This window comes from Tyto alba, unplaced genomic scaffold (assembly GCF_018691265.1).
Source record: "Tyto alba isolate M040663 unplaced genomic scaffold, T.alba_DEE_v4.0 Super-Scaffold_18, whole genome shotgun sequence".
In the NCBI taxonomy this organism is placed as follows: Eukaryota; Metazoa; Chordata; class Aves; order Strigiformes; family Tytonidae; genus Tyto; species Tyto alba.
The window spans coordinates 23,083,708-23,110,962 of record NW_024881280.1 but is presented as its reverse complement, the minus strand read 5'-3'; the positions used below and the strand labels follow the sequence as shown (position 1 = coordinate 23,110,962).

At 51.1% G+C, this 27,255-nt stretch overlaps 1 protein-coding gene across 2 annotated transcripts; it reads right to left on the bottom strand.

Annotated features, from left to right (window-relative positions):
- Nucleotides 1-885: 885 nt before the first annotated feature.
- Nucleotides 886-26,318, bottom strand: VSX2 (visual system homeobox 2). 2 transcript variants are annotated; one of them, XM_042791191.1, is made up of 5 exons: nucleotides 25,787-26,318; nucleotides 24,422-24,506; nucleotides 21,393-21,516; nucleotides 3,866-4,046; nucleotides 886-2,903 (listed from the first exon to the last, which is right to left on the bottom strand). In XM_042791191.1, the coding sequence occupies exons 1-5, from the start codon at nucleotides 26,226-26,228 to the stop codon at nucleotides 2,509-2,511; spliced, it is 1,227 nt and encodes a 408-aa protein (XP_042647125.1). In that variant the 5' UTR covers nucleotides 26,229-26,318; the 3' UTR covers nucleotides 886-2,508. The 2 variants fall into 2 exon arrangements, with proteins under 2 accessions (XP_042647125.1, XP_042647126.1); XM_042791192.1 differs by having other exon boundaries at nucleotides 890-2,840; nucleotides 25,787-26,313.
- Between the last annotated feature and the right edge of the window lie 937 nt (nucleotides 26,319-27,255).

Below are 27,255 nucleotides of genomic sequence, written 5' to 3'. Positions count from 1 at the left end.
TTTCTTCAGGCCCTATATAGATAGTGTTTTTTAAGGCAGGGATTGGAGGGTTCCTTAATTTTACTGACCAGGTTCCCCTCTCTTCCTAGGGGGCACAAGAGAAGAGCAGAAAAAGTCTCTCCCTGCAATCAGGTCTGTTCTCAGCCAGGCACACCGATGGCATCAACAGCAGACCTGAGAGGGTTAGTAGATCTCCTCTTTGCTTTCCATAGTGCAACACCACTCATGGTCTGCAGGGCTGATATGTTCAGCAAACAGGCTGGACACCACTGTGGGAGACAGGCACTATTTGACAGCAGGTGCACTCATCCCAGACCACACACCCGGTTTGTATCAGTGCTGCCCCCAGGGCTGGGTGAGGACCTATGAGGACTCTGTCTCCCCAGGGAAATGCAGTCCTGTAGGCTTATAGCACCTCCACAAAGTCAAGCCCAAGCACTCTCATCATTCCACAGGCAAAGACTCTCATTTCCCATGCACATCTGCTCTGCCTCAGCCTTTTCCCCATGTAAGACATCAGGTTCTTCCATCAGACCATCCCCAGGTGCTGTTAGCAGGGCAGGCAACTCTCAGCTCCTTCTCTTGATACCTCAGTATGGGCTCCCCCTGCTTTCAAATCAGGATTTGCCTTGGGGGAAATCCCTGTGGGTGCCCTTCTCTCTCAACAAGCTCCCCTGCACTTGCAGTGTCTGGCTGCTGCCTCCATTCCTCAGGCCAGCCAGGCTCTGCAGCCTGCTCCTGGCAGAAGGGCTGAGCCTGCCCGGCTCCCTTAAAGCCAGAGCAAGTGTGATATGGGGTGACTCAAAGCACCAGGGCTGTTCTGGATGCTGAAGTGACTTGTTCTCTGGCCATTTGTATGACATGATGCCTAACTTCTGCCTCAGGTACAAGCACAGCCCTTTCAGCGTTGTCTTTCACCACAAAGGGAGAGCAGCACTCGAGCCCTGTTTTCTCCATGCCTGGGTGGGGGGGAAGGTGCAGACCTCTCTCTGTGCTGCTTTGGAGCTCCCACCTCTCTCTGCCTACAACCTGACATCCAACCCCCTCTCAGCTTTGGCTGAATTCACCCTCCTTGAACACTGGTGACCAGACTCATACACAGTATTCCTGTTTAGTTTTATTCTTGTTCATATCTTTACAGAAAATGGCACATAAATCACAGATGTTGGATGACTAGAAGTTGTTACAGCTCCATATCTCAAACACCTCAATACTGAATTATTTTCTCACTGTATATACATTATTTACACACCATGGGCTATCATCTAACACGTCAAACGACTGGGGGACAAAGACAAACAGGGACTGGATGGAGGGTCTTAACCTTTGATGGAAGAAAACACAGTAGCTCTGGGGAAAGGGTGCTCACAGCTGAAAGCAGGACAGAAAGGATTGCCTGGAAGTCACTGTCCTATAGCTTTTGGAGGGGGATAGCGCCTTACCAGGATGGGAAAGTGATGGTACCACGGAGCGGTTTTGGCTGCATGGGTCTGCATGCGCTCATGTGGGGCCAGTTGGGAGACATATGTACACGTTACAGGGTGTATCGGGGTGGACGTGCATGGCTGTCATTCCCTTTAACACTCAGAGAGCGAGCTGGACAAGTTTAATTCAATAAATACATTGGGCAGATGTTGTTGTCTCGCCTGGAATAACGTATTCAGTAAATAAATTCACTGTTCGGCTTCTCCGCAGGGGTGCAGGGCTTTGGTGTTTGGGGCAGAGTCAGACCCAGCTGCGGCGGCCAGCCCTGCAGGAGCCAGCAACATGGGCCGGGGGTCATCTTGAGGTGCCAGGTGGGACCAGGGTGTCGCACCCGCAGGCTAAACCTGCCTCTCCCTGATTAACGGAGGCAAAACTCAACCCCTCTAAAGCTGAAGCCCCTTCCCGGCAGACCCCAACGCCGGGCGGGGAAAAATGGGTGGAAGGGGCGAGCCACCCTGGACGGAGAGTCACCATTTCATGCAAACGCTGCCATGGGCTTGTCCCGTGGCAGCCTGAGCCAGAGGCAGAGGTGATGGCTGGGGGAAGGTGGGGGGTCTGCCTGGGGCATGGCAGGACAGGGCACCAGGGGAAGGGACCCAGGCAGCACTGGGGAGAGACGTGCACCAAGGAGGGGCATGGCGGCAGGGGACAGGCTCACTCCAAGATGGCGGATGGGGTCTGGGACTGGAGCAGGAGGAGGAAGCCCCGGAGCTGGTCACAAGGCCGGAGGGACCCAGAGCCTCAGCGTCCTCTTGGGTGGCGATGACGATGGGACGCTTCCTGGTCCCCACGGGGCAGGGGTGGTAGGGTAAGGGCGGCCCGGCGGGGCAGAGGAGCGAGGGGCAGGGGTACGCTCAAGGGGAGCAGGTGGGGGGCACCCCTGCCAGGCAGCCCCAAGCGCAGAGACCGGGGCCCCGCTCCCCAGGCAGGGGCGGCCGGGGGGGGCCTGGCAGTCCAAGGGGGAACACGGCCCCCAGAGGACACAGTGTCTGTCAGGGCTGGCTTCCGCCACCTCTTCCCCCCCTAGATCAGCTTCTCCTCCTTCTGCGATGAGTTCAACTTCTCCGTCTGTCTCTCATCCTCCACCGCTGCTTCCTCCTCCCCTATCTCCGGCTTCCTCCCTGGGGCTGCGGTGTCCCCGGCAATGGTCCCCAGGACTTTGGTGCTGTGCTCCTGAGCTTTGGCCCTGAGGGCAGCAATGCTGTTTTCTCTCAGTTCCTCCTGGGAAATGGTGGTTTTGGGATCCTGGCCCCTCTCTTCCTTGTCACCCTTGTCAAGCTTGGGCAGGGCCTGGCGCTCCACCTCCGTCTTCCTCCCCGCCTCAGCCGCTGCCTCCAGAGACTTTTTGTGCATCCCTAAAAAGAATTGTTGGTATTCGGGTTTAGAAAAGCGCCTGGGCATGGGAAAGCCATCTTGAACTGAAAACAGCAAAGATAAAGAGAGGCCAGAATTAAGGAAAAGCAGAAACCCTCGCTTCACGCAGCAGTCACAGTGAACCGCTCGCTCTGGCCCCAGCATCCGTGGCCTTGGGGCTGCCCCTAAAGGTCTAGAATTACTCTCCCCTTCATTTCTCTCTGTGAACTTAAAGCTAACTTGTCCCTTCATGGGGACGAGGGTCTTGGACAGCAGCACAGTTGCCTGAGCTTCACTGAGGCTGAGGAAGCAGATCCCCCCCATTGCCTATTCTTGTATCAACCCACTCCTCACACAACCCACTCCTCTGCCTCTCAGTTTTGTACAGATAGAAGGACAGGACTGCCCATTGTCAAGATGCCAGACACTAGTTTTGGGGCAGAATCAGCCTGAAAGATCAGAATGTAGGAAGCAAAGAGCAGGAGTGTGGTAGGGTAGCTGCTACTTCCACGTCTGCACAGAAAACCAAGTGAAACCAAGCAGAAATGCATCTCCCCCAGGTGCTGAGAGCAGAAGGAAGGAACAGTGTGTTCCCCCTGGGACTTAGGGCAAGGAGAGCACATGTGGGGGTTCCAGGACCCCACACAGCTTCACGGGGCTGGGAGAGTCAGACTAGGATGACCTCCTGCCTTGGGCAAGGGTTGGAGCCCCTGCCCCAGGGCTGGGCACGAGGGATGCTCACGCCACGGGAGTTGAAGACTAACACCAGCCTGAGCATGGGGGCCCGATTCCTGCCCCTGACAGGTCCTGCAGATCAGGATCCAAGGACCAGCAGGGATTTGAGATGAGTGGTCACACTATTGACAAGGGCCGCTGGGGAACTGGGGGGTGGAGGGTGGTGGGGCGGGGGGACCTCATCCCGCTGCCCTCCACCCATGTTTTCAACATGGCTCTGGTTTCTTCCTTGCATCCCCCCGCTTTGTCTAGACCCACTCTCCACTCCCCATGAAGGCGACTGCTCTCTTACCCAGGAGCCAAGGGGCGCAGGACTCCATGATGCCATCCTTGGCAGACTTGAGGATGGATTCAGGCAGCGGGATGGAGTGACGTACCATGGCACCATAGAGCCCATACTCAGCCATCACGCTGCTCCTGCCCCAGCACTTTTCCCTCTTTCGCCATTTGGCCCGGCGGTTCTGGAACCAAACCTGAGGTGGGCAACAAGGAGGAATATCAGTTTTGAGGGGGGAGAAGGTGTGTCAGTCCTCTTCCTCTGTGGGAACACTCGTGTGCTTTCACAGCAGGATGAAGGCAGATGTGTGGGTGTTCATTCCAAAAGCACTGCACCCTCTTCCCCCATGCAGCAGCCTCCCTCCCTCCCTTGCAGGAGCAGCAAGGGCCAAGCATGAGAGCAGGTCCCATCCCTCTCTGCAGGATGTAATTAATTTGCCATCACAGCGTCTTTTTCTAGTGGCTTTTGGCTCTCGTGCCTGGGATTTTCTTTCATTATTTACTGGGTGTCTGAGCTGCAGCGTGGGGCTGCGGGCAGCGGTGCCTGCAGAGAGGGCTGGGATGGGGGCAGTTGTTCGGGAGAGGCGGGAGAAGGGGGAAGCTGATCTATGCGCTTCGCCCTGAATTCCCAGTCTGAAAAGCCCCTCATCTTCTCAGAAAATTGGCAGAATAATCTCTGAGCTGTGACCTGGGGGGCAGTGAGCAGAGAGGCGGGTGGCGATGGCAGAGAGGGGAGGGGGGGATGCTCACAGAAATCTATTAGCGCTCTCTCTCCGATTTCCATTCCTCTTGTCTCCCTCGCCCTCCTCCCTCCCCAGCTCCCCTCCCTTCCCGCCGAGCAGAGGCATCAGCTTTAGATGAAAAATTGCTCGAGGTCTATTCAGAAGGAGGCAAAGGAAGAGTCAGCCCCAGGGGCAGCCCAGGCCTGATTGAAAAATAAGTTAATTTCAGTTTGAATCGATGGGCCTCAGGCACTGAAATATCACGGGAAATTAAAGCAGCTGGTCCCCAGGGAACCACGCCATTGACCTGCGCTAATTAATGCCATGGAGTTACCAGGCCCCTCTCCGAGAGGCAGCCCCTCCCTCCCCGTGGACACCCCAAACACCTCCTCATTTAACTAATTAGACTCACAGAAAATTGGGTGTTAATTTGTTTAGGATTTTTTTTTTTCTTTTCTATTTTTTTTCCTCCCTTTCCCAGAAAGTACACAGCAGAATGGAAATGAATGGCGGGGTCTCACTGGCAGATGGATGCTCGGGGTCACTCCGCAATCTTCTCCGACTTGATTGCTTGATTAGGTCGTTAGCACATTAAAAAAAAAAATTGCTTGCCGTCTGGCGCTGGCCTGATGAGTGGGATGAGGCGGGAATCGCCTGGGTAATTTATCTTTTTATACTGCAAAGAATTTGATTTCAATCTGCAGATATATGGAGGTGCCTTTGACACCTGTTTAACATTACAGATCTGACAGCTTAACCCTCTCTTGTCCCCATTGCCCATAGCCATGGGGGAGCTCAGGCTGCAGTGGGGAGCACTGGGGGACTGGGGCAGACCCCCCAGCTCTGCCGTGGGGACCGTGAGACTGATGCTGCGGTGTGATATCCTGCTCTCAGCTGGCAAGGCAAGCTCGCCTCTTCTACCTGTGCAGAAGGGAACTGCCCAGCACCGAAGCCTTACAGGGACAGAGCTACAGGGTAGGTGGGTGGCTTGCTAGTGCTGGTGACAGCCCGCCTTGGCCACTCCTGGGATCCCGGCTGGCCTGGCCCCGCAGGGAGCTCCGCAGGGTGGGGTGGTGGTCCCAGTGGCTGTGATCCCAGCTTCTTCCTGCAGAAGACTCTCTGTGCATGTCAGAGGGGAGTTTAAAGCCAGGCTGCTTCACCACACATCACCTCATCTGCATGATAAACGGTCTGATTTACACTTTCATACTGCCAATATGTAACCCCTGGGCCACAAATGGCTGCGAAGCCACTGGGGCCTGAGCACAGACCCTCAGAAGTGCACAGCTTCCTCTCTCCTCTCGCTCCTCCATGCCTGTGTGACACACGGGTTTGCTCTGTCCTGCAGTCAGCACGATGCTGGTGGGGTCTCTCACTCCCGGCCATCCTCCCCTCCCATTCCCAGAGCCCGGCGGGCAGAGCCGAGGGGGACTGGCTCACTCCCTCTCCAAACTCAGCACAAACCCCTGTGGTTCCTTCTCACCCACCAGACCAGGGCGGTGGGCCAGCCACCCCTGACACCTCTGTTCTGTGAGGGGCCAGCTTGACCCACTGGGTCCAGGAGAAGGATCCTGCCTGTTCTGCCCTGGATAGACCAGTGCAGTCATGTCCCTCACCACAGAGCTCCTCTCTATCTCCCTTGGCTTCAGGGATAAATTTCTGCACAAGTCAAGTACCGGCACCTGCAAATCTACCTTGGTTTGGGGCTATGATGACACCTTTCCATGTACCTGGAGCAGCTTGCAGGGCACAGCTGGTTTTGTCACTAGTTGCCATACCTCAGCTAGGACCAGGTTTTCCCATCAAGTACCAAGTGGGCAACTTTTTAAACTCTCCTCAATCCTCTTTTATCCAGGTGCTTCTACACTGATGCTTTCACCACCTCTCCCTTTCCCCTCCCTCCTGCCTTGATGTCCCAAACATCTTCCCTTATGCCTCATGTTCCCTTGCCCTTCTTTCTGGCCAGGTCATAGCCTGTCCCAGTGCTGCCCACTGCCACTAAAACTGCTGCCCCGGAGCATCCCCTTTCCCATGGCAGGGCCACGCAACTGCTGGAAACAGCAGAAGCTTTGCCAGCTGGCAGCTCAATTTTGACTAGAGCTGGTAGAAAATTTTCGATCAAAAAATGCTGATTCAATCACACAGGAAAAACTGTGTCTGGCCAGTAGATGTGTAATCAGAATTATCCATGGCTTTCTTCTGAATTCTGTATTTTAATCTCAGCTGCCTAAGACATGCAAAACCTATGCTTTAAAGCCAAATGGAAAAATTAAAATGACATCAACACCTCAATAAGATCATTCTGAAATTTCCAAAACTGATTTTTGTCATTTGATGGGAATTTCTTCTTGGTTTTGACTAAGGAGAATGAAAGTTTGAAATCCCAGAATTTCCAGAACAGAAATCCGGAGGACTGACCATCTTGCTTCAATACCAGGAGCCGTATCTTCACCTCAGGCATGAAGTCAAGTGAAACCAATGGTGCTCAATATTGCTGGGATCAGACTCAGCCCGACACCTCTGCCACAAGCCTGTCCCAAGGGGCACGGAGTGAAGAGTTCCAGAATGTCACTGGCAGCCCTCATGCCATTTCAGGTTAACAGAATTATTCCCCATGGCCCATTCTCAGGATTTTGCCCTCATTCAGGTGGCTCCACCAGTGGGACTTTCTTGTGGGATAAAATCTCGCTGCTTTCTTCACATTTCTTGACATGTTACCAAAATTTTATTGTGCTTTGATTCTGAGCTGAATTATGCATCAGATTTAGTAATTCTGAGCTATTTTCATCTGTGTTGGTGCCTCACTTTTCCTGGAGAGGGTTTCACCCTTACACTTACTCACGGTTTTGGTATTCTGTCTTTGACTGCTTGTTGTCTTTGCTTGGAGATTACTCTACCACTTCCTCTGGCTCTGTAAAATTCAGTCTGCTTCAAGTAATGTTTAGGTTTGTCCACGTTTCCTCTTGCTCCTTCCTATCACATGGATCTGCTCAGCTTTGTGAAATGCTTTATTGATGTGGCTGTGTACCACACACCTTCCGTCTCACTTGCTTTCATCTGGTTCTCCATTGCACAGCCCAGGGTACGGTGTAAAGATTGTGTTTGTGCTTCCACACTTCATGAGCAGTGGTGAAAACCTTGATTCATTTTAGGCTGAAGCACATCAGATATTTGTGCAAAGCTATCACATGTCATGCACAGAGGTGTCTTTTGGATCAATGCGCTACATCTTAAGATGATTTACAGCTTTTTATTATCACATGAGCATCCTCTGTGAAACATGGGAAGTTTGTTCCAGGAGCCCTATTCTTGAAAAATGAACAAGAGTAAAGAGGAAAGGTTTGTCTTGCTATCCACCAGGTGCATTAACATCTAAGTTCAGTCCCTGCATGCACATTTACTGTTTAGCAGCCCAAAGCCCTCTCCTGGTCTGCTCCTGAGGCTCTACAAGTGACGCCCTTGGCACGCCAAGGGCTGGATCTGGGGTGGCCACTGCCGTGGCTGATCGGGGGGTAGCAGCCAAGCGTGCCTCTGACAAAGCTGCCAGACACCCTCCGTGCAGCACATCGGGGTAAGACGATGCCCACTGCACATTGCATGCTGCAAGCTGGGTATGCCGGCACACCCTGCAGAAACTGCAGGCTCTTCCATATCCATGGGGTTGGGTCCTCTAGGCATAGAAAAGCTGCAAGACCAAACCCCATCACCTCGCAAAACCTGCTCTCTATATGAAGCAGGCAAATGGAGGGTGGCAACGTAACACCTCACTCAGGGAGAAGCTGATCCATCAACTCAATCTCTGTCATTTGGTCAGAACTGATCATCACACACTCTCATTTGGTCAGAGCTGGGCACATCACACTGACACTGCCTCCTCCAGAGCAGCCATAGCCCATGAACCAAGATAGCAGCAAATGCCAGCACCGTCAGTGTCACCTCCTGGATCCTTGTTCCACATGCCTGTTCTTCTAAGGCTCCCCTACCAAAATCAGCAGTATTGCAAAGCCTTATAAATGGGGATGTTTCTAACCTTAACCATCACCTATTCTCACCCTCAGTGCCTGATGTCCAAAGCAATAAAAGTTGAAGCACTCTGTGCCCAGCCACAGGGTTGCAATGTTTTGGAGTCAAGATTGGCAAGGTTATCCTTGCCAGTTTCCTCCCCTGAATCACAAATGATGACCGATATTTCTTCAGATTATTGATGATGCAGAAGAGCAAATTGTAGTAGGAGGAATCTCTCATTCTGCAAAGGGACATGAGATTTAATGTGTCCTTGTTATCCACATTCATCATATTAGTTAGTTTGTTTACCTAATCAGCTCCTGAAACATTGTCTGCTAAAGAGAGAAATCTCCCTGAGGTTGGCCATGAGCCAGGAATCTGAATTAACAAAGAGATATTTTAAAGCATCTAGGGTGTTACTGTGTACTGTTTCTGTATTGTTTCAACCTAAAATCTTCACTGGTTACACTCATTTTTCTTGGCTGCTACTTTCCAAGCTGGGGCACACAGACAGGAGAATTGGTAGCAGTCTTTTTTGTCATTCCAATTAAAAAAAATGTTATTTTCCCTGTCCAAGCATTCCTCATCTCTTAAAGGAAAATTCCAGGCTAGATAATGGTGAGCTTTTCCTTCACCACATATCACATACTACCTTTGACATAGCATTTCAACAGGGGTCTGTCAAGTAACGAGCTTTATGGAGCACAAGATGGTCCCAGCCCAAAGCAGTGCATGCTGAAGTGTCCACTAGATGGCCACAAGCAAATGCACGTCCACAGACACACAGACACAGACGCACCAGCACTTGCCCCACCAGCACATGTCTCTGCCGGGCTGTGGGGACCAACCTCACACAGCTGTTGGCAAACCAGCAACTAAGGCAAGGGACAAAATCCCAGGTCCCCTCAGCAGCAACGCTGAGACCATCTCCCCCACCCATGGACTAACAGCCATATCTTCTTTGCTCTCTGACAATTCCCCTGGTGCAAACCTTCAGTTTAGGGAGATGAACTGTCGCTCTCCATGATCCCTGCAAAGAAGCCATTTCTGATAGTGAGCTCCTCAAGTGAGGACATGACAGAGAAACTCTGTCCTGCCCAGCCAGGCAGTCTGGGAGCGTTCTGGACCTCTCCTGTGACATTGTCTTGGGTTGTAATCCACTGTCATGGTTCCACCCGAAGTGGCGGTGCTGATGGCTTTCTGACCCTACACACTCATGTCCATCCAGCACCACACTCTTCTCCCAGGGATCCAGCCACCTCAGACTGAACTATGCAGAAGTTGAATTTCTCACATTCATCCACCAGATCTCTTCCCTCTGTGGCATTTACTGCTGTGGGAAACACCCAGACATCTACACCAACACCCAGTAGTTGCTTATGTCCCTTTCCCCACCACACTGCTCTGGACTGATCCCATCGCCTCACAGTACACACAGCAAAGCTTGTGCACAGAAAAGCTCTGTTTCTCAGTGCAAGCTCTTCACATCTCTGCCTGCATACTGGTTTCCCCTCTCCTGAACTAGAAAAACCTTGTCAGGCCCACTATCCCTCTCACAGCAGTATGCAACTCCTAAGATCATGCCCAGCAGCATACCTCTCACTTCCCCACTTGAAGCCTGTCGGTGGGTCCAGCTGCAGAGCAGGGAACACCTCCAGCTCAACTCCACGCCTGGGACCCTGCTGCCATCTCAGCACTCAGTTCCTCCTGACAACCACACATCTCCCTTTCTACCTTCTTCCTTTCCAACCCAAGACTCTACAATGAGAGTAGTCAAAATGAAAACCTCCTCTGAAAAAAACAGCTGTGTCCTCACCCTCATATTGGACAGGGCTGGTGGCCCTGGCTGGGTTCAATCTGAGGATGTGAGCACCGCAAAGAACAGCTTCGTATCTTCCCTGCACCATGTCCCCATTGGCACTCACAGGCCCTGGGCCTTTGTAATTAATTGCCACAAGACTATAAGGTGTTACTGGGTCCTGGGCTTCCCTGAATCCCTCCTGTGTAGCAATCACCCCAGGAAAGCTTTCTGTTCTTAGGCTGATGATGGAGACTGCACCACTTGTATAAGCCTGGAAACTGTTTATCGCTGTCTTTTCAAATGTAATGTCAAAATTATTGGCAGTGTTTATGATGACATCACTTTCTACGGCTGGTGTAAAGTGGGTATGAAGTTAAATGAGAGCAGTAAAGGCTGAACATGGGCTGCATGGTTGATCACAGGACTCATCATCCCTCCTCTTATTAAATACTGGGAAAGAGCTTTCTGTGCTCACACTAGAAAGAGCAAATCCTGTACACAGCATGGCAAGAGCCCTTCCTGGTAACCACTGGAGTCGTGTCTGACCCCCTCAAGTCCAACCAGACATACTGAGATGAGCCGTGAGACAGCACTCATCCACCCTGAGCAAAGGCACAATGGTCTACCCAAGCTTAGGGTCTCCTCTAGGCTGAACTAGCACAAGGCACACATTGAATATGGGCTTGGTATGGCACCCAGCAAAAATGTACATGTTATTACCATGCCACCAGCGCAGCAGATCAGGCCTGCCTCTGAATCCTGCTCTTAAAAGCACTACATGAGCCAAGTATAGCTACTTGTTGCAATTTATCTGACTTATGCAGCCAAAGCTGTAGAATTCCTCTTGACCAGGGAACGTCTTAAACTGTGTCCCCTTGACAAATCTGGGGTTTTCACCTGGCCCTGCCACCTTGTGTGGTGACATGTTTTCTCACTTGTAACCTTCAGATAGTGGAGAACTTCATCAGGTGCAGGGCTCCCATCTTCCCCAGAGGAAAACAAGTGTGCACATGATGTGCATGGTAGGTATATTGAGATCAGTGGTTTAGCACACACTTGATCTGTGCAACACATCTGTACAGCAAACGCATCCCTGAGACACTGACTTCATCATGGCCAGACCATGACACCAGCTGACCAGCAGCTTAGCTGGAGATACTGCTCCATATAGGCTGCCAGGTGCTGGGACATGGCAAATAAACACACAAATTCCTCTTTCCCTAACGTGCTGATTGAAAAAGAGGAAAAACACCAGGGTTGTAGGTGCATGATAGTCACAGTAAAAATGGCAAGAGTGCGCCCATCATCCCAGTCCACTCTCCCAGGGAGACATCTGTCATTGTCACAAAAGGTGATACTGCACATCCATCCTTTGGGTGCTTACAACATCTGACTCCATTAACAAAGCTGCTATCCTGCCTGTATAATTTCATTTTTCCTCCTTTTCCCCCACTAACACTGCTCTGCAGGTCCTCTGGTACAGACGAAACCTTAGTAAAGGTCTTCGTAAGCATTCATATGCAATGCACTCTGTGAACGTGAGGGGACACAGCATATTATCACCTTCACGCAAGGCGAATCAGGGCAGTCAGAAGACAAATGTCACATCCCCCTCATGATGCCTTTCAGTGGGTACCAAAATCAGAGCTTGGGACGCCAGCCTTCCTCAGAGGCTGGGGAGTGCTGCCTGTGCTCTAGGGTTGCCCCTTGCATGCCAGAAGCAGCTGCTTGTTGCCCTTCCCTTTACCAGTACACACAGAGCAAAGGGCAAAGGTGCACTCTGGCCTTCTCCAGAAAAAAAAAGTAGGAGCCAGAGGCTGTGCACCAGCAGGAGATGGTGTCTGCAGCACTACCTGGTGCCCACTGTTTCCCAAGATAAGGCTTCAGCCCACTCCTGTATGCACAGGGACAGCCCACAAAGTTCCCCCCTCCAAGGGCTATGGGACAGGCTCATCAATGCATGGGAACTTTTGGTACGTTGAAATATTAGCTGGAAGATATCTACAGAAACATGTTATGTATTGAAAAATGTAATGTGCTGTAATAAGTTACCATGCAGCAGCTTGGACTGAGCACCAAAAGAAGAAAGTTGCAGTCCTTTACAATCTTCCCTTAGGAAGATACATGATAAGGACGGTGTTTATAATTCCTTGCCTCATGCAGTAAGAGACTCCTAATCACCCAAACTTAACAAATCCTTCACCAGCCTCTCTTGAATCTGGGGAAGAAGGAGGACCACCAGAGCCAAAGAACAGGCCAGAAGAGCGATCTGTCCCCTGACCACCACCCAAGAGGTCAGGACTGGCAGTTATGTTGGCTGCACTGGAGCAGCCCTTCAGCTCTGTACTCCTACCATGTGCTCCTGGCTCTGTATGTTCCTCAGCTCTGTGTACCCTTAACCTTCTTTGGGTAAATCACGACTCCAGGAGTTTACACATGACACTTTACAGTTGCAGAAGACTCATGCTCCAGGCACTGGCTGCTGCTGTGCCACTGATGCCTTCAGCCGACATTGTCAGCTCGGGCTAGAGCACAGCATGGCTAATGGTGTGACCTGCAGAGCTGGCAACGTGCAACCCATTCGTGGATGCTGCTCGCACCAGGGTGGCATATCTGAGCTCACCAGAACCTTCCCAAGTATCCCCCCATACTTAGTCCACCGAAGCTAAGATGTCCCAGGCTGGGACCCTCCCTCAGTTGTCACTTTGCCACTGAAGCCTTGATCTCAGTCATGGTCAACATACAATTTCAACAAGTTTGTTCAATCATCTAACAAATGGCAGAGTGCTGTAGTGACAGTCACGGGGGACTCTTGAGTCGGAAGGATAGCAGTAAAGTCAAAGGTACAAAGGGACCTAGAGATACCAGAAACACCTGACAGACATAAAACATGTTATTTTGGAACAGACATCACCGGCACATTTGGCTAAGAGCAGTGACCGGCACAAATACTCATCGTGTACATTGACATGGAGAGGTTGGCTAGATCCTTCCAAGGGGCTGTTCCCCAACAACACTCACAGTTCAGCCTCCCTCTGGGTGACCCAAGCAGTGCCTTTAGAGAGGAAAGGGTAGCATGGGTGAGAAGGTATTTCCTCCAGTGGCATACCGTACAGACCCTGAGCTTCCCAGAGGCACACAGTACAGGCTAACCCAGCCTGGCAAGGTGCTCCTGCTCATCCACATTGCAGGGGGTCAGCTCCAACAGCCAGGAAGGAATCAGTCAGTAGGTTACTTCTAGACCATGGAGGGAACATAATCCTCAGGTTTATGGATGTGCAACATGCGTGCCATAGGCCTTTATACAAGCCACAGGAAGGTGACTAGGTATGATTCTGTAAGCAATGCTCCACTTGTGTTCCCTTGCTATGAATTCAGAGACAAAGGTGCAGCTGAAAGCTCTAATAACTACTGGCCAATGTTTCAGCTCTACCTTTGCTCAGACAGTTGGAAGCCTAACAGAAACCCACGAAAAGAGAAAGTAGGCACAAAACTGTACTTCATACACCAGGCAGGTCCTAAATTGAACATATCTTTCTGCTCTCAGGACAGTGCTGCTCAGAGTAGACAGAAGAGCGCCTAATGCTTTCTCACAGCCTCTGTTGAAGGTGGTCTCTGGAAGTCACCTTTGCTGTAGGATATTGTAGCAACAGTTTGTTTTCCAACTCAGTTTCTCTTTTCTGCTCCACAGAAGGACCTGCCAGCCTTGCACGCAGGGAGATAAGAGTCATTTGTATGTCTGTTGAGGACTAGACCTCTACAGCTTGTGCATGAGACAGATGGTAGTATTTTTTTATATTTCTGCACAGGCTTGTGCAAAACCCGGCTCACAGAACACCCACAAAGAAGGGCAATGAAAAGGCAGGAGAGGTTCGTGCTGCCAGAGAAGAATGAGAAGAACTTGTTGAGATCTATCAGGGTAAAAGATAAACAGTACAGAGAAAAATAGATCCATTAAGAAATAAAAGGGAGAGTAAATTAACCGTGTCTCTAAAGTGCCTGTGTTATTGACCTGTTAAAAAAATCTCTATTCAAAGTCAGGAAAGGAGAAAAACTTTATGATAAAAGGTCATTAAACGAAAACCTGAACACACAACCATCAGCTGGTCCCTCTGCCAGGCATCCTAATGCTGGAGGGGAATTAACTATTGAACTTGCTAGGATGTCAACTTATTTTTTTAGAAAACAGTTGTGGAAAACTGCAGCAGTATCAGAGAAGAGAAAATAAAATTCATCATTAAAAGAAGGAGTGAATCCAGGTGTTCCCAGCATACAGCTTTAGGGTAGTGTTTCCAGAAGAGCTTAAGTGATTGAGGAACCACGGTGCCTAGGTTAACTCAGAGAAGTGCTACCCTTAAACTACTGTTGTTAAGAAAACAGAGGAATAAATGTGGGGAAGACAGTCTGAGTTGTCACAGCCTGGCATTAAGCCTGCAAAGCCATTCCTCGTTGTGCTGGCCACAATGAGGAAAGTCCTTGCCAAGGCACTCCACAGCAAAGGGCTACCCAACAAGGACTGTGTTGCCTGCCTGTCCTTCCTCTCACAGGGACCTTAACTGTCCCAACACTTAAAAGTATCTGACCCTTGGTGATGGTCTCTCCAAACAATGGAGAGAACAAAGAAGGAAGTGTCACTGCAAAGCCCCATTTCCTTTCCAATACTGTGGAGAAACATACCAAAATCATACTGTCCTTTATGCTGTGACAGCCATAAACATCTTGCAAGGAACAGAGCAGAAGGCAAGGTCAGGCAAGTTTGGGTTTATTTGTTTTTCTGTCCCATTTAGAAAATTGATCAGTGGCTGAAGCAACTCATGTACTGAACATAGAGGGATAAAGAGGTACCTGGGTATACAAAATATTCATAACCCTATACCTCCATCTCGGCACTAAAAAACACCTTTTAAATGGCACCTACAGCCCCAGCTGCAGCAGGGTAAATCCCTCAAGCTGGACAGGTAGCCTGCGCGGTCTAGCGACAAGCAGGATAGTCCCCACTTCACAGTCAGCTGAAGAGATGTTCCCAGCCCTCCATTTGCCTTCCTGTCTCCTGCCACATTTTATTCCTCTGTCTAAAGGCACACGGTGTAAGACTCTTCAGACAGTAATCCCTTTAAGAAGGCTTGCTTGGGCCCCTGCTCTTGCCCATCACCCAGCCCCTCTGCTTGCAGCTCTGGTAATTAACTTGTAAACAGAGTTCTAGCACATGGACTGAAAACAGGCCATAGATAAAGGGTAATGAAAACACTCCATTACAGGAAGGGCCAAATTAAATAACTCTTAATTGAAAAATTGAAATTAATATGAATTTAGATCAACTAAGCAACCGTGCTATTGAAGAGGCAGCAAAGTGGATGAACTCCTCTCATACCAATTAAAGACATGGAGGCAGAGATGCACCATACGCCATGAGAAACACTCATAATAATATTCTCACCAAGCCAGTAAGTTTGATTAGTTTTATTACTCTCACTTGTACACTTTCTACATTTCTAAAAGCATAGGGGAAGTTAATGACACTTATCTGGTATCACACTGCCATGGTTTGCCCCAGTGCTCAGGAATTATTGGCAAAGGTAGCCAGCACTAGCTGCTCAGCTCAATTTCATGATTAACCTCTTGCAGGGCTTCCAGATTCTTAAACAAAAATTAAGATATTTAAATGGTTGTCTCACACAGCAGCAACACCTTCAGCTTCTCCATCACCTTGGTAACCTACCTCCAACCACCCTAATCACTCTGATAATTTCCCTCCAGCTACACTATCTCCGTGAACATGCTGTATAGATATACAGGTGGGAACTGCTGGCACTGTGCCTCATGCCGGCCTTTCTTCTAAGTGTGAGAGTCACCCAAAGTTTTAGCAAGAATAGACAGATCCTCATGTATTGAGAATAACAGTGACAAGCATAAGCTTAGAAAATACAACACCACCACCTTCTGCAGCACTAAGAAATCCCTTGGTGACCATTTCAGGCACAGATTTGGGAAAGGTCAGCCACTGCATGGAGCAATCATCCCCATTCCACACCTACACCATGGAATTAGGACTACCATTCAACACTCTGCAGCAAGCAGGAAAAGCCAGGGCTGCTAAAGCTGCATAAAGCCAATTTTTCCTTCACAATTTCTATTAAGTTTCTTGAGAGGACTCCGTGGGTTCACTCCTGAGCTCCTGCTCAGTGCAATACAGGTTCCTCAGGCCTTTCCAAATGATATTCACCTCTAAATACAGAATGGTTTTGTAAAACTGAAGCAAGATAAGCCTCTTTCTCTGTAAAAATACTCTTGGTACAAATGCCTCCCTCCAAATTACCACCCATCTTGACACCTCCATCCTCATTCAACTCCTAAAGGACTACACAGTGATACTGAAATGTGTTAATCTGATATCAGCTAAAAAAATACATTTTCAATTACAGTTTTAGTTGGCTTTGTTTTGGTTTTAGCCAGAATTGACCTCTTAGCTGCCTGAGAAAGCTTGCTGGATACACAGATAATCCCCGTTCCTCACACATGGCACCAGTGTTCCTTTTGCTTACGTGAGCAATTTTATTTGTCCCAAGATTCTTCATTCATGTAACTACCATACAATCATTTAACAACAAGAGCTGATAAATTTTACCACTTTTGTTGTCTTTTTTAAGTGATTAGTTCCCTCAAAAGGTGAATCTAGTGTCCCCACAATGGCAGTCAATATCTTATTTTTTTTAAATACTGAACCGATGAATTGATTTGTTTGATCAGTAGGAGACATACTGTAATGACACATACAGTCATTTCAATAATCCCAATTCAAACTATTACTGAACTTTAATATTGTAGATACTGGTGTTTAAAGTTTGGAACTGTCACATATTAATAAATTCAATAGGGATAATTTACCTAAAATCTACACATTACACTTAAGAGTATCTGTTATGAGAAACACACTGATTTATGTCAGGTATCAGAATACTTGTCACCTTGAGGCCATTTTGAATACTTTGTGTTGCCTATTAAGGATATAATTCCCCACAGGAATCTACTTACCTCACCTGGATTTCACCGAATGGTCTGGGTTTATTCTAACAGCGGCACTTCTGATTATTCTTTCAAATACATTGATTAATGTCGCCTTTTTCAAATACCTTGCAAAATGGCCACAGTAACATCTAGTCTGATTTGTGCAAAGTGTCTCACTAGGAAAATTAAATTATTCTCCCATGTTGCCCAATGGGAGGATGCTCATGCTCCTTCCAGGAACTGCCAGCTCAATATGGGAGGAAGATGAATGCAATGTGAGAGAGTGCTGCCTTGAAAAAAAATACATGCTCATCTTCCTTTTTAAATGGAGGATTTGAATATTTTTTCCTGAATTCAATGTTCTCTCAAACCAATAACTTTCTTGGCTTCTGATGACTATTTGTAGTGTCCTGCTGAAGGTTTTACATGCAAGCAGTTCCTATATATCATTCTCTCAATTGTACTCTTTGAATTTCACTTTCATAATGAATTTCACAGGTGATTTACTTTCTCTTTGACTACTACCTCCTAACAAATAATTCCATGAAAGAAAATAAGGGGTAGATATCACTCTTAGGTGTGGATCCAGTGGGAACCCACATGAAATGCTGTGAAAATCCAGAGCATGTGATGATCACAACAGTCTTAGAAAACACTTTCATTAATGACTAGAAGAGGGAGAGAACAATGTTGAAAGATGGGAGGAACTGTAAGCTACAGAGAAAATGCAAAAATATAGAGCTCCCTTGAGCAGTTAGAAGCTCATGCAAGGGGAAAAAAAAAAAAAAACAACAAAAAACTATGACATGAAATTATAAATATTATGAAGAATGGAATAAAGATTCATTTTCAGCTGTCTTTTCCAATGGGCATTAAATGATGCTAATAGATTCAAAGCGAGATTTACTTCACTCATACAGTTCTGCTGCAGGACTTCTTGCTGCGGGATATTAGATATTTACATGTGTTCAAAATCCCAGGAGGCTCCGTAAGTACCACTACATAGCTGCCCTGCTATCATAGTCTTCTCTAACATCCACTTCTTGCCAGTGTCAGAGCTGGTAGGGCTGTTATGCTTGTTAGCCAAAGTTAATAAAATGCTATATGAAACCCAGAACGTTGAAGGGAAAATCCTGGGGATAAAAGAAAATCTGTCTAAAAAAATCTTGAAGTGACTGAAATAGATAAATAGAAAGAAATAAATATGGAAGCATGTAGACCAGTGCTAATCTGAGGCTGCTTCTGGAAGGACGCAGAAGTCCAGCTGAACTGGCGAGAACACACTGTGTGCAGCTGTAGGCATGTGGTCCCTTATCTCCAGGAAGACTGGCAGGCAGCATGGGCTTCACAGAACAACCACCACATGATTAAGAGACTAACATGTGATTTATGAAGAATGATTTAAGAAAAGATCTTCACAGCTTGCTTAAGCAATGATTAAAACCAAAAGTGACAGCCAGGAGAAGTAGTTTAGATTTATTTATAGAGTGTGGATGTTGTAACAAGGGGGAAAGAATTAGGCTCATACAAAAGGGGCTAAAGTTGAAAATGAACATGAGGTAAAATATCAAGAAGCATGACCAAGATTAGGAGTCATCTTGTCATGGCTTGTCACACACAAAAACGTATGGGCAAGGAAACTTCACAGAATATGTGGCAAGGGACAATCAGGTGCTGACCCATTGGAAGGATCGGTGGTGCTCAGGACTCCTACGTGACCCTGATGCTCACCTTGGCCAGATGCTTGTGCTCTCATACAACAGATGCCACAGAAATTCTGCTGTTTCTCATGATTTCCCCTTTCATGATGAGCAAAAGTATTACTCACAAGCACTTTCTCCTGGAACACATGTGCCATTAGCAACACCCAGTGTTCAGAACAGCCACACCATGGGGTTCTTCTGCTGTTCAAGTCTAACCTGATGTCTAGGGCAGAGGGGTAACAGTAAGGAGCACTCCTAGGTTTAAAAACTCTGCAGAACAGGAAGAGCAGGCAGTTGTTCATTAGCCAGCTGCAGAATGACATGCTGGCAGCAGTCAGTGACAGCTAAAATATTCTAGCCACTATTTCACTTCCAAATTAGATAAACCACTGAGTCTCAGCATTAGAAGGATGCTCCAGAAGCTGAAGCAGTACATGCAGTGTCCAGCTCTGCATTGTCTGCTGTAACATCTGCCTCCACCTCACCCACAGTGAAGGCCCTCAGCTCTGCTCAGAGAAATGGTGCCTCTGCAGTTCAACATATACTGTGCCACTAGATGAATCTCTTCCTTGAAAAGGCCCTTTATGGGAAATCAAAGGATCCTTTTTCCAGTCCAGCATCAGACGGTGGTTACAGGCAACACTAAACTCCCAACATGTCTCTCCCCTCTTGACTTGATGTCCTATAGGGTCACAAGTGAAGTGACCCTCCAGACAGCCCACTCTCTGTAGAGGCAAAACATCAGCACCTGTTGCTCAGAGCAAAATGTGTCAGGTAGGATTTCAGATGATGGGCTGTTATTTCTGAAGACCAGTGGAAATCCTGTCAGCATGCAGGTTATCTACAAGCTGTTAGGTCAGCTGGAGTCCTGCCAGCACAACAGGATAAGAAGCACAACTTGCTTTTACAAAAATGTCACTCTTGACTGAGCACAAGAATGACGGTGGTGAGGGGTGCTCAGGACTGGGGGAAAAAGGGCTGCACTTTTGCTCAGGAGGATCTTCCTGTCCCTTCACAGGGTCATGCCTCAGCAGCTTCCAGCATCGGCGTTATCTTGCTAAGTGGTCCCTGAGCTAACTTCCAAACCCATGAGGGAGCAGCCTCCTGGGCCATCTCTTTAGCAAAGAAAGAGCACGGGCTGAAGGAACAGATCAGTGAGTGCTGAGTATGCATGAGGGACTGAGCAGAAGGAATTGGGGGAACCCAGGACCCTCCCAGCACCACGTGGCACTCAGGCCAATGCCTCTTGTAAAAAACACTATACACCAGCCACAGAGGCAGCCACTGCCACTGTGCAGGGGACCAGGCCAGTTTAACCCCCAGCCAGACAAGAAACGTCACCTGCCCCAGCAAAAATAGGTTCAAGGCTCAGCCATTACAGCACTGTGCCTTGTGCAGCAACCTGGTGGCAGCAGGGCATGGGGAGGAGGGAGGCAGCAGAATTTGCTGGAGTCCACCCTCGTGAAAATCGTGTTTGGTCTCTCCAAGCCCATTGTGCCTCCCACACTGTACACAGCAGCTGTAAGTCTTCTCCAGCTTTTTGTGATGTGATGATTGCTTGTATACTGGCTCCCATGCATGCCAAAGGCTGGTGCTGGCACAGCCCCATGGCTCAGGCTGCTCCTTACCACCGGAGGATTCACCACACCACAGCGATACTCCACACAGCCTTGTTCTACCTCCTCACTGTGGCATGACAAGACTGGCATGCAATTAAACCCCAGACATTACAAATCATTAACAAAAAATTACCCCCAGAAACTGTCAGGGAAGCCTCACTGGAGGAGGCAAATATAGTGAAAGTGCAGATATGGTGCTAACACCTCACTGGGACTCACTCATCATTTCCACACTGCAATCCTACCCACAGCAGTACCCACCCACAACATCCCTGTGCATTCTTCTGTGCCCCAAGGAGCAGAGATGTGCTCTTTCCCTCCCACACTGCCCACCCAGACCCAGTTTCTGGGAGGCTCTCTCCTTGCCTATGCCACCAAGACCTCGAAACACTGTGGTCTTTCCTTGCACACCAGTTCCCCTTCAATGATTTAGGATCCCCTCTGTTACACACACCCCAAATCACTGCTACAACACAGCACGTGCAGCACAATTCGACATACAAACGCCGAATACAAATCTGCCAAGAACAGCTGATCTGGCTGCCTACCATCGAGAGCAGGGGAGTGGACAGCCTGGGGAGGTTTATTCAGAGCAATGTCAGCCTTCCCATGCTGCTACCTTCTTCTCTTCAGGGAGGGGTGAGCATGGCTGAGAGGAGCCGGACAAGAGGGTCTGAGAGATGATTACCTGTATCCTGTCTTCTGGCAACTCTGTTTTCATGGCCAACATCTCTCTAGCGTATACATCGGGATAGTGGGCCTCGTTGAAAGCCTTTTCCAGCTCCTCCAGTTGGTAGGATGTGAAGATTGTCCTGAGGGGAGTAAAACTCTTTGATCAAAAAACATAAAAAAAGCAAAAATGATGAAGAGTCAGAGAAATGGACACAGAAGCTACAGAAACCTGGGTAAGCTGCTAACGCATAGCTTCCCTCCCTACCTCCCCCCCCCCCCATCTCCTGTGTTTCTGTGCACAAAAGGTCAGGTGCCAGGGTGAAAGGAGAATCAGAAAATGCCAGAAGACAGCGCTTTAAACAGTTACAAATCACCTTCCCTTTCAGGGACTTGTCTCTGGAGATGGTCCCTCCCCAGCAGCAAGGACCCACAGCCAGCAGCGATGGCAGCTGCCCTTACATCTCAGGCTCTGCTGCCTCCTGTGAGGATTCTGGGGGTGTCCCTATCCCTCACCCCCTCTACAACATCAAACCTACCCCAGGCCGACTTAAAACCACCACCCCACCCCACCCCACCACCCTCCTCTTGCATCCAGAGGTTTCTTAACCCTTTGATAGTCAAGCACAAGAAAAGCAGCATCCCCTCAGCACCCCACCTGTGAGGTGCTGAGCCCTTTCCCAGCTGCTGGTCCTTAGCCTCTTCAATCTCCACAAGCAAATAATCCTCCCCTGGAGCCCCAGTCCTTGGCTGAATCCTCCAAAGGTTTTATCCACTCTGCTCCCCACTGCTTTTCACCAGTCCTTCCCCACGAGAGCCAGTGCGAGCTCCTTTCCTCTATCTTTACCCTGGTTGCTTCCACTCATATCCCATTAGCTGCTCCCTGCCAGTTTGCATTACCCCATTATCCTCTGGAAATCCTCCTGGACCGCCCTGGGCGGGCAGCAGCCCAACCCGCCTCTGCGCAGCCAGTTCTCAGCTCAGGACTACCAGATTGAAAAATCAGCAGCTGGAAAGCTGAGACAGATGAAAACCCTTCTCCAGGGGCTGGATGAGAGGTCTCGGACCACTTCTACTCCCCTGAGGGTTAAAACTCCCACCCTCCAGCCCTCCCGGGTACACAAAACACAATTTTTAATAAAAACTAATAACATTCCAATGGAAAAAAAAAAAAAAAAGAAAAAGAAAAAAACAAAAACAAAACAAAACAACAAGAAATTGCAGCCTTTTTTCAAAGTAAAGGTATAAATATGTTATCAAACTAAGAAACATGTAACTCCCAAAAAGGGGAAGGAAAGAGGGAAAAAAAAAAAAAAAAGTATTTTTTCTAAAATACATCCAAATTTCAGAAAAGCCCTACAATTCCAGAGAGCATAAACAGAACATCTCAAAAATATCCCCTGCTATTCAGAATCAAAAGGATTCCACCAGATCGATAACATTACCAACAAAAGCAGCATGCAAATGCAAGGTGTCTGCCTGCAATTCTTTCAAGTCACTCCTAAGTCCATTCTCTTTTCAAACAGTTTTCCTTCAGCTCCGACAAATCTGTGAACTCTAGGGACAGCAGAGCCACATTAACTCGTGTGTTTTCTATCTCTGGGACCGCAGGAAAAATTATTTCAATTTTGATCCAGTTTGGATTTCAAGCATTCCTCTCCACCCTCCTTCGACAAGAGCCCCGAAGCCCAGCAAGGCTCACTGGCAGGAGGGTTTTGCCTTACGTTCAGGTGAAGTTTTCCCCTTTTAGCTCTCATCCCTGGGTAGCCCCTGTCCCTTTTGCAATACACAAATCACTACCCCTTTTGGTGTTTCTATCCTGCAGCTATTTGCAGACTATTGGCCTGTTATCTCCCAGCCCTTTCTTGGTACAACTAGAGGTCTTAACCATTTAGTATAGAATATACAACTACGGCTAAATGTTGCAGGTCTGTTTCCGTCTAGAACTGAAAATAAAACAAATCTGAATTTCATTTCCTTTCTCCCATCCAGACCGTGACTTGTACACCAGCCCCTGCCGTGTTTTCACCCAGCCCTGTCCGGTCCACAAAGAAAACGAACTCATATTTACTCCAGAGCACCGAAACTAGAAGCATTTGCCTGGGGAGGGAGCCCGGGTTTGGGATGAGCCCTCCAGACCAAGCCTCCTGTTGCACGCATGGCAGGACGTCTCTAGGGTCAGTCAGTCTCCTTCCCCCCCTAAGCTTTCACTGGGGCATCTTTAAATCCACCCTTCCTGCATCGTGTCAGGATTGATTTAATTATTCCTAAATCACCCTCGGCGAATGGTGTCTGGCCTTCCTTTGTCCTGACTCTCTGGCCACAGCAGTGCCAGAACCCAGAACGGGATTTTCCCCTTCTGTTTAAAAGGTGCAGACAATCCAACTCCTTTTTAACTGTGGGACAAGTCAGGCAAAGTCTATTACCCTGACCGTTCCCGAGGGGAAACCAGATCCCCTCCGGATCTCCCAAAGTCGATCTTCGTTTCCTTAACCAATTCTCCAGCATCCTTCAGCTTCTCTGCAGGCTCTGTCTGAATCCCAACTATTTAATCTACTGGTAAAACATTTATTTATAAGTAATAAGATATTTAAATCATTGATAGAAATTCTCTCTTGCTGACAGCCAATACTAAGATCGCTACATGCGGAGCAGGGGACAGTTTTGGTTATTTCGGACAGGCTGATGATTCTTTTCTCCCCGAAAACACTGCTGATCCGCATCCCGCCCAAACGCTCACGGGCTGCTCGGGTTTGCGGCTCGGGACACCCGGCTCCGCAGCCAGAAAAATGAAATAAAATGACACCTGTGGCGGATCCCCCGCTCCTTAAAGGCACGTCCCCAGATCCGATGTATTTTGGACGGGGAGAAATTAAAAAGGAAAGGGCCCGGGAGAGAAGCCGCAGAGGCGCCGGGGCTCTCGGGCGGCCGGTGCCGGGAGGGGTGTTTCGCCGCGGGTCGGCCCCGCCGGGGCTGGCCGGTGCCCGGTGCCCGGTGCCCCGGGGAGGAGGGCGGCGGGACGCGGCGGGGTGGCGGCCGCTCGCTTACCTGTGCCGCCTCTTCTTTCGTTTCTTGCTCTGGTTTAGGGAGGATTTGGACATTTTCCGGTCGCTGGAGGAGACATCCTCGGAATCTGCGGAGAGACGGGCAGCGGCCGTGGGCTGGGGCTCCCTCCCCGCCGGGGACCCCCGGGCAGGGCCGGGTCCGGCGGCTCCGCTCCCTCCGGCGGCTCAAGCCGAAGCTTTCGTTGCGATCGCGCCGCGGACGGGGCCCGCCGCCGGCCGCTCCCTCCAGCCCGGCTCGGCCCCAGCGCTGCTCCCGGTGCCGGTGCCGGTCCAGGCGGCTCGGGGCGATCCGCCCCGGCCAGGGAAGGCTTCGGCCACGGACCGGGCTCTCGCTCTTCCCTCTCTCCCCCGGAGTCGTTTGCTGGGGCTGCTGTTGTGTCGCTGCTAAAAATGCGGAGCCCGGCAAGCACAACAAAACCGTAGGAAGATGGGGAAGCTGCAGCCCCCTCCCCACGGCCGGGCACCCGCGGCCGCCTGCCCCAGCTCGGGGACCCCGGACTTCCTCGCAGAAACACAGGAGCGAGGAGGGAAAAATTAAGGTTTTGGAAGCTACCAGGAAAAAAAAAAAAAAAAAAAATCCCAGGAAGAGCTGCTGTCTGTCCGCGGCCCCCCGTTCCCCAGGGGTGCCCCTGCCGGGGGGGGGGGTGTTAAGGGCAGGGCGGCGGCGCCTTTGCCCCGAAGGCCCAGCCGGGGAACGGAACCGGGACCCGCATTTCGATGTGCGCCGCTGTGCTCCGCGGCGGCCGGGGCTGCCCCCGCGCCTCGGCCCCGCTCCGGCCCCGCTCCTGCCCGCGGCTCCCCGCACCCTCCCGGCCCCGGCGCCGCGCCGCCAGCCCGGCCCTGCTGCCCGCGGGGGCGGCGGGCACCGCCCGGGCCGGGCACCGCGTCAGACGGCTCCCGGGAGGAGGCTGGGGGTCGCCCCCGGGACCGGGGCCGGGGGCCGAGCGCTGCTGCCCGCCGCTCCGGGAGGACCCGAGGCGGCCTGGGAGTGGGGCCTGCGGGGCAGGGCTGCGGGCAGCTGCTGCCGTCTAGGAAAGGTGTGCCGAGCGGCCCCTAATTCCCCAGCAACGAGTTGGGGCCGCCGGCGCCGCGGGGGGGACGCTCCGCCGGGGCTCCGCGCATCCCCGGCCCGGGAGCCCCCGGCCGCGCCATCACACCGCGGCCGCAGCCCCGGGCTGTGGGGGAACATGGTCCCGCCCGCCCGCCCTTCTCCTCCTCCTCGAGACCGAAACGAAATCGCCTCCCGCTGCTGGACACGGTCCCTGCCGCCGGGACGGGTGGGTGCCCGCGGCTGCCGGGGGCGGGCGGCGGCGCTGCCGGGGTCCCGGGGGGCCGGGGACGTGCCTACCTGAGCTGGCCGTCTGGCTGCTGTCCAGCTGCCCCGGGGCCCGGGCCAGAGGCTGCAGGTGGACGCTCTGGGGGTCGGAGAGCACCTCCAGGAAGGTGGGCTGGGTGTAGAAGCCGGGGATGCCGCCGGCCCCCAGCAGCCCCATGCCCACGCCGCCCACGCCGGCGGGGCTGAGCACGGAGCGGGCCGCCAGCAGGTGCCCGGCGGGCAGCGAGTCCAGGGCGGCCCGAGGGTGCGACGGCGGCTCCTTATTCAAGCCCAGGATCTCCTGGATGCCGAAGCCGGTGCAGCGGGGAGGGGTGGGCCCGGAGCTGGGCTTGGCCCCCGCCGCGGGGGGCGGCGGAGGCGGTGGCGGCGGGGCGGCGGGGGCGGCGGCCGCGCCGTCGGGTTTGGGCTTACCGGGCAGGCCGGGGGCCAGCGCCGCGCCCGCTTTGCCCGTCATGCTGCGGCCGGCGGTCCCTGGTGCCCGCTCCGGGAATGCCTGGGAGCCCCCGGCTCAGGCCCCTTTTATCCGCCCAGCCGGGAGCCCGAGCGGGGTCAGAGCCGCGCAGCCAATCACAGGGGCCAGCCGCGATTAGGGATGCCAAAAAGCCGGCACCGGCGGCGGCGGGGCCGCTGCTCGGCGGGCTGGGGCCGGTGCCCGCCGGTAGGGCTGGGGCCGCCGCCCGCCCCCCCCGCGCCGAGAAGGGCCGCCCCGGCGGGGCAGGCCCCGGGCCCGGGCCCGCTTCGCCTCCAGCCGCTCTGGGGGAGGTCGGGGGCGAGGATGGAGGCATCCGCGCTCGCAAGAAACACGGCTCCTGCCTGGCCGCTCACGGCACGGGCACGGGGCACCGAGCAGGGACGTGCGAAACAGCCGTGTGGGGAAAGGCCGGCGGCCCCGGCTTTCTTGCTCATCCCCTGTTCTGAGGGAAATACGGCTCAGCAGGGAAATAAGGGAGCACGGAGGAAACCTAATGATTAAAGCTGAGCTGTGCTCCTTGAGAGCGTGGAGCTGAAGGCGTTGTATTTTGGAGAAACACCTGGCTTCATACCATCAGAGGGGGTGAAATAGCTGCTTGGGCTCTCCAGACACCCTTGCCCATGAGCACGGTTTCTGAGCCACACGGTTCTTCAGAACCGCAGCCTTTCACCATCCATCGGCAAGATACCAGACACCTCGTCCCTGCCAGCCCTACCCCAACCAAAGACGTTAAACTAAGAGCTTAAACCAAAGACGTTAAACTAAGAGCTTAAACCAAAGACATTAAACTAAGAGCTTAAACCAAAGACGTTAAACTAAGAGCTTAAACCAAAGACGTTAAACTAAGAGTTTAAGCCAAAGACATTAAACTAAGGCTTCCCCTGTCTTACTCGACCTGAGGCAACAGCTCCACCACAGCGTGTACCTTGATACTGGTAAATAGTCCACAGCATGGCTCCTGGAGTCTGCTCACGGGGGCCAGTTAATCAGTGGGACACCAAGCTGGGGC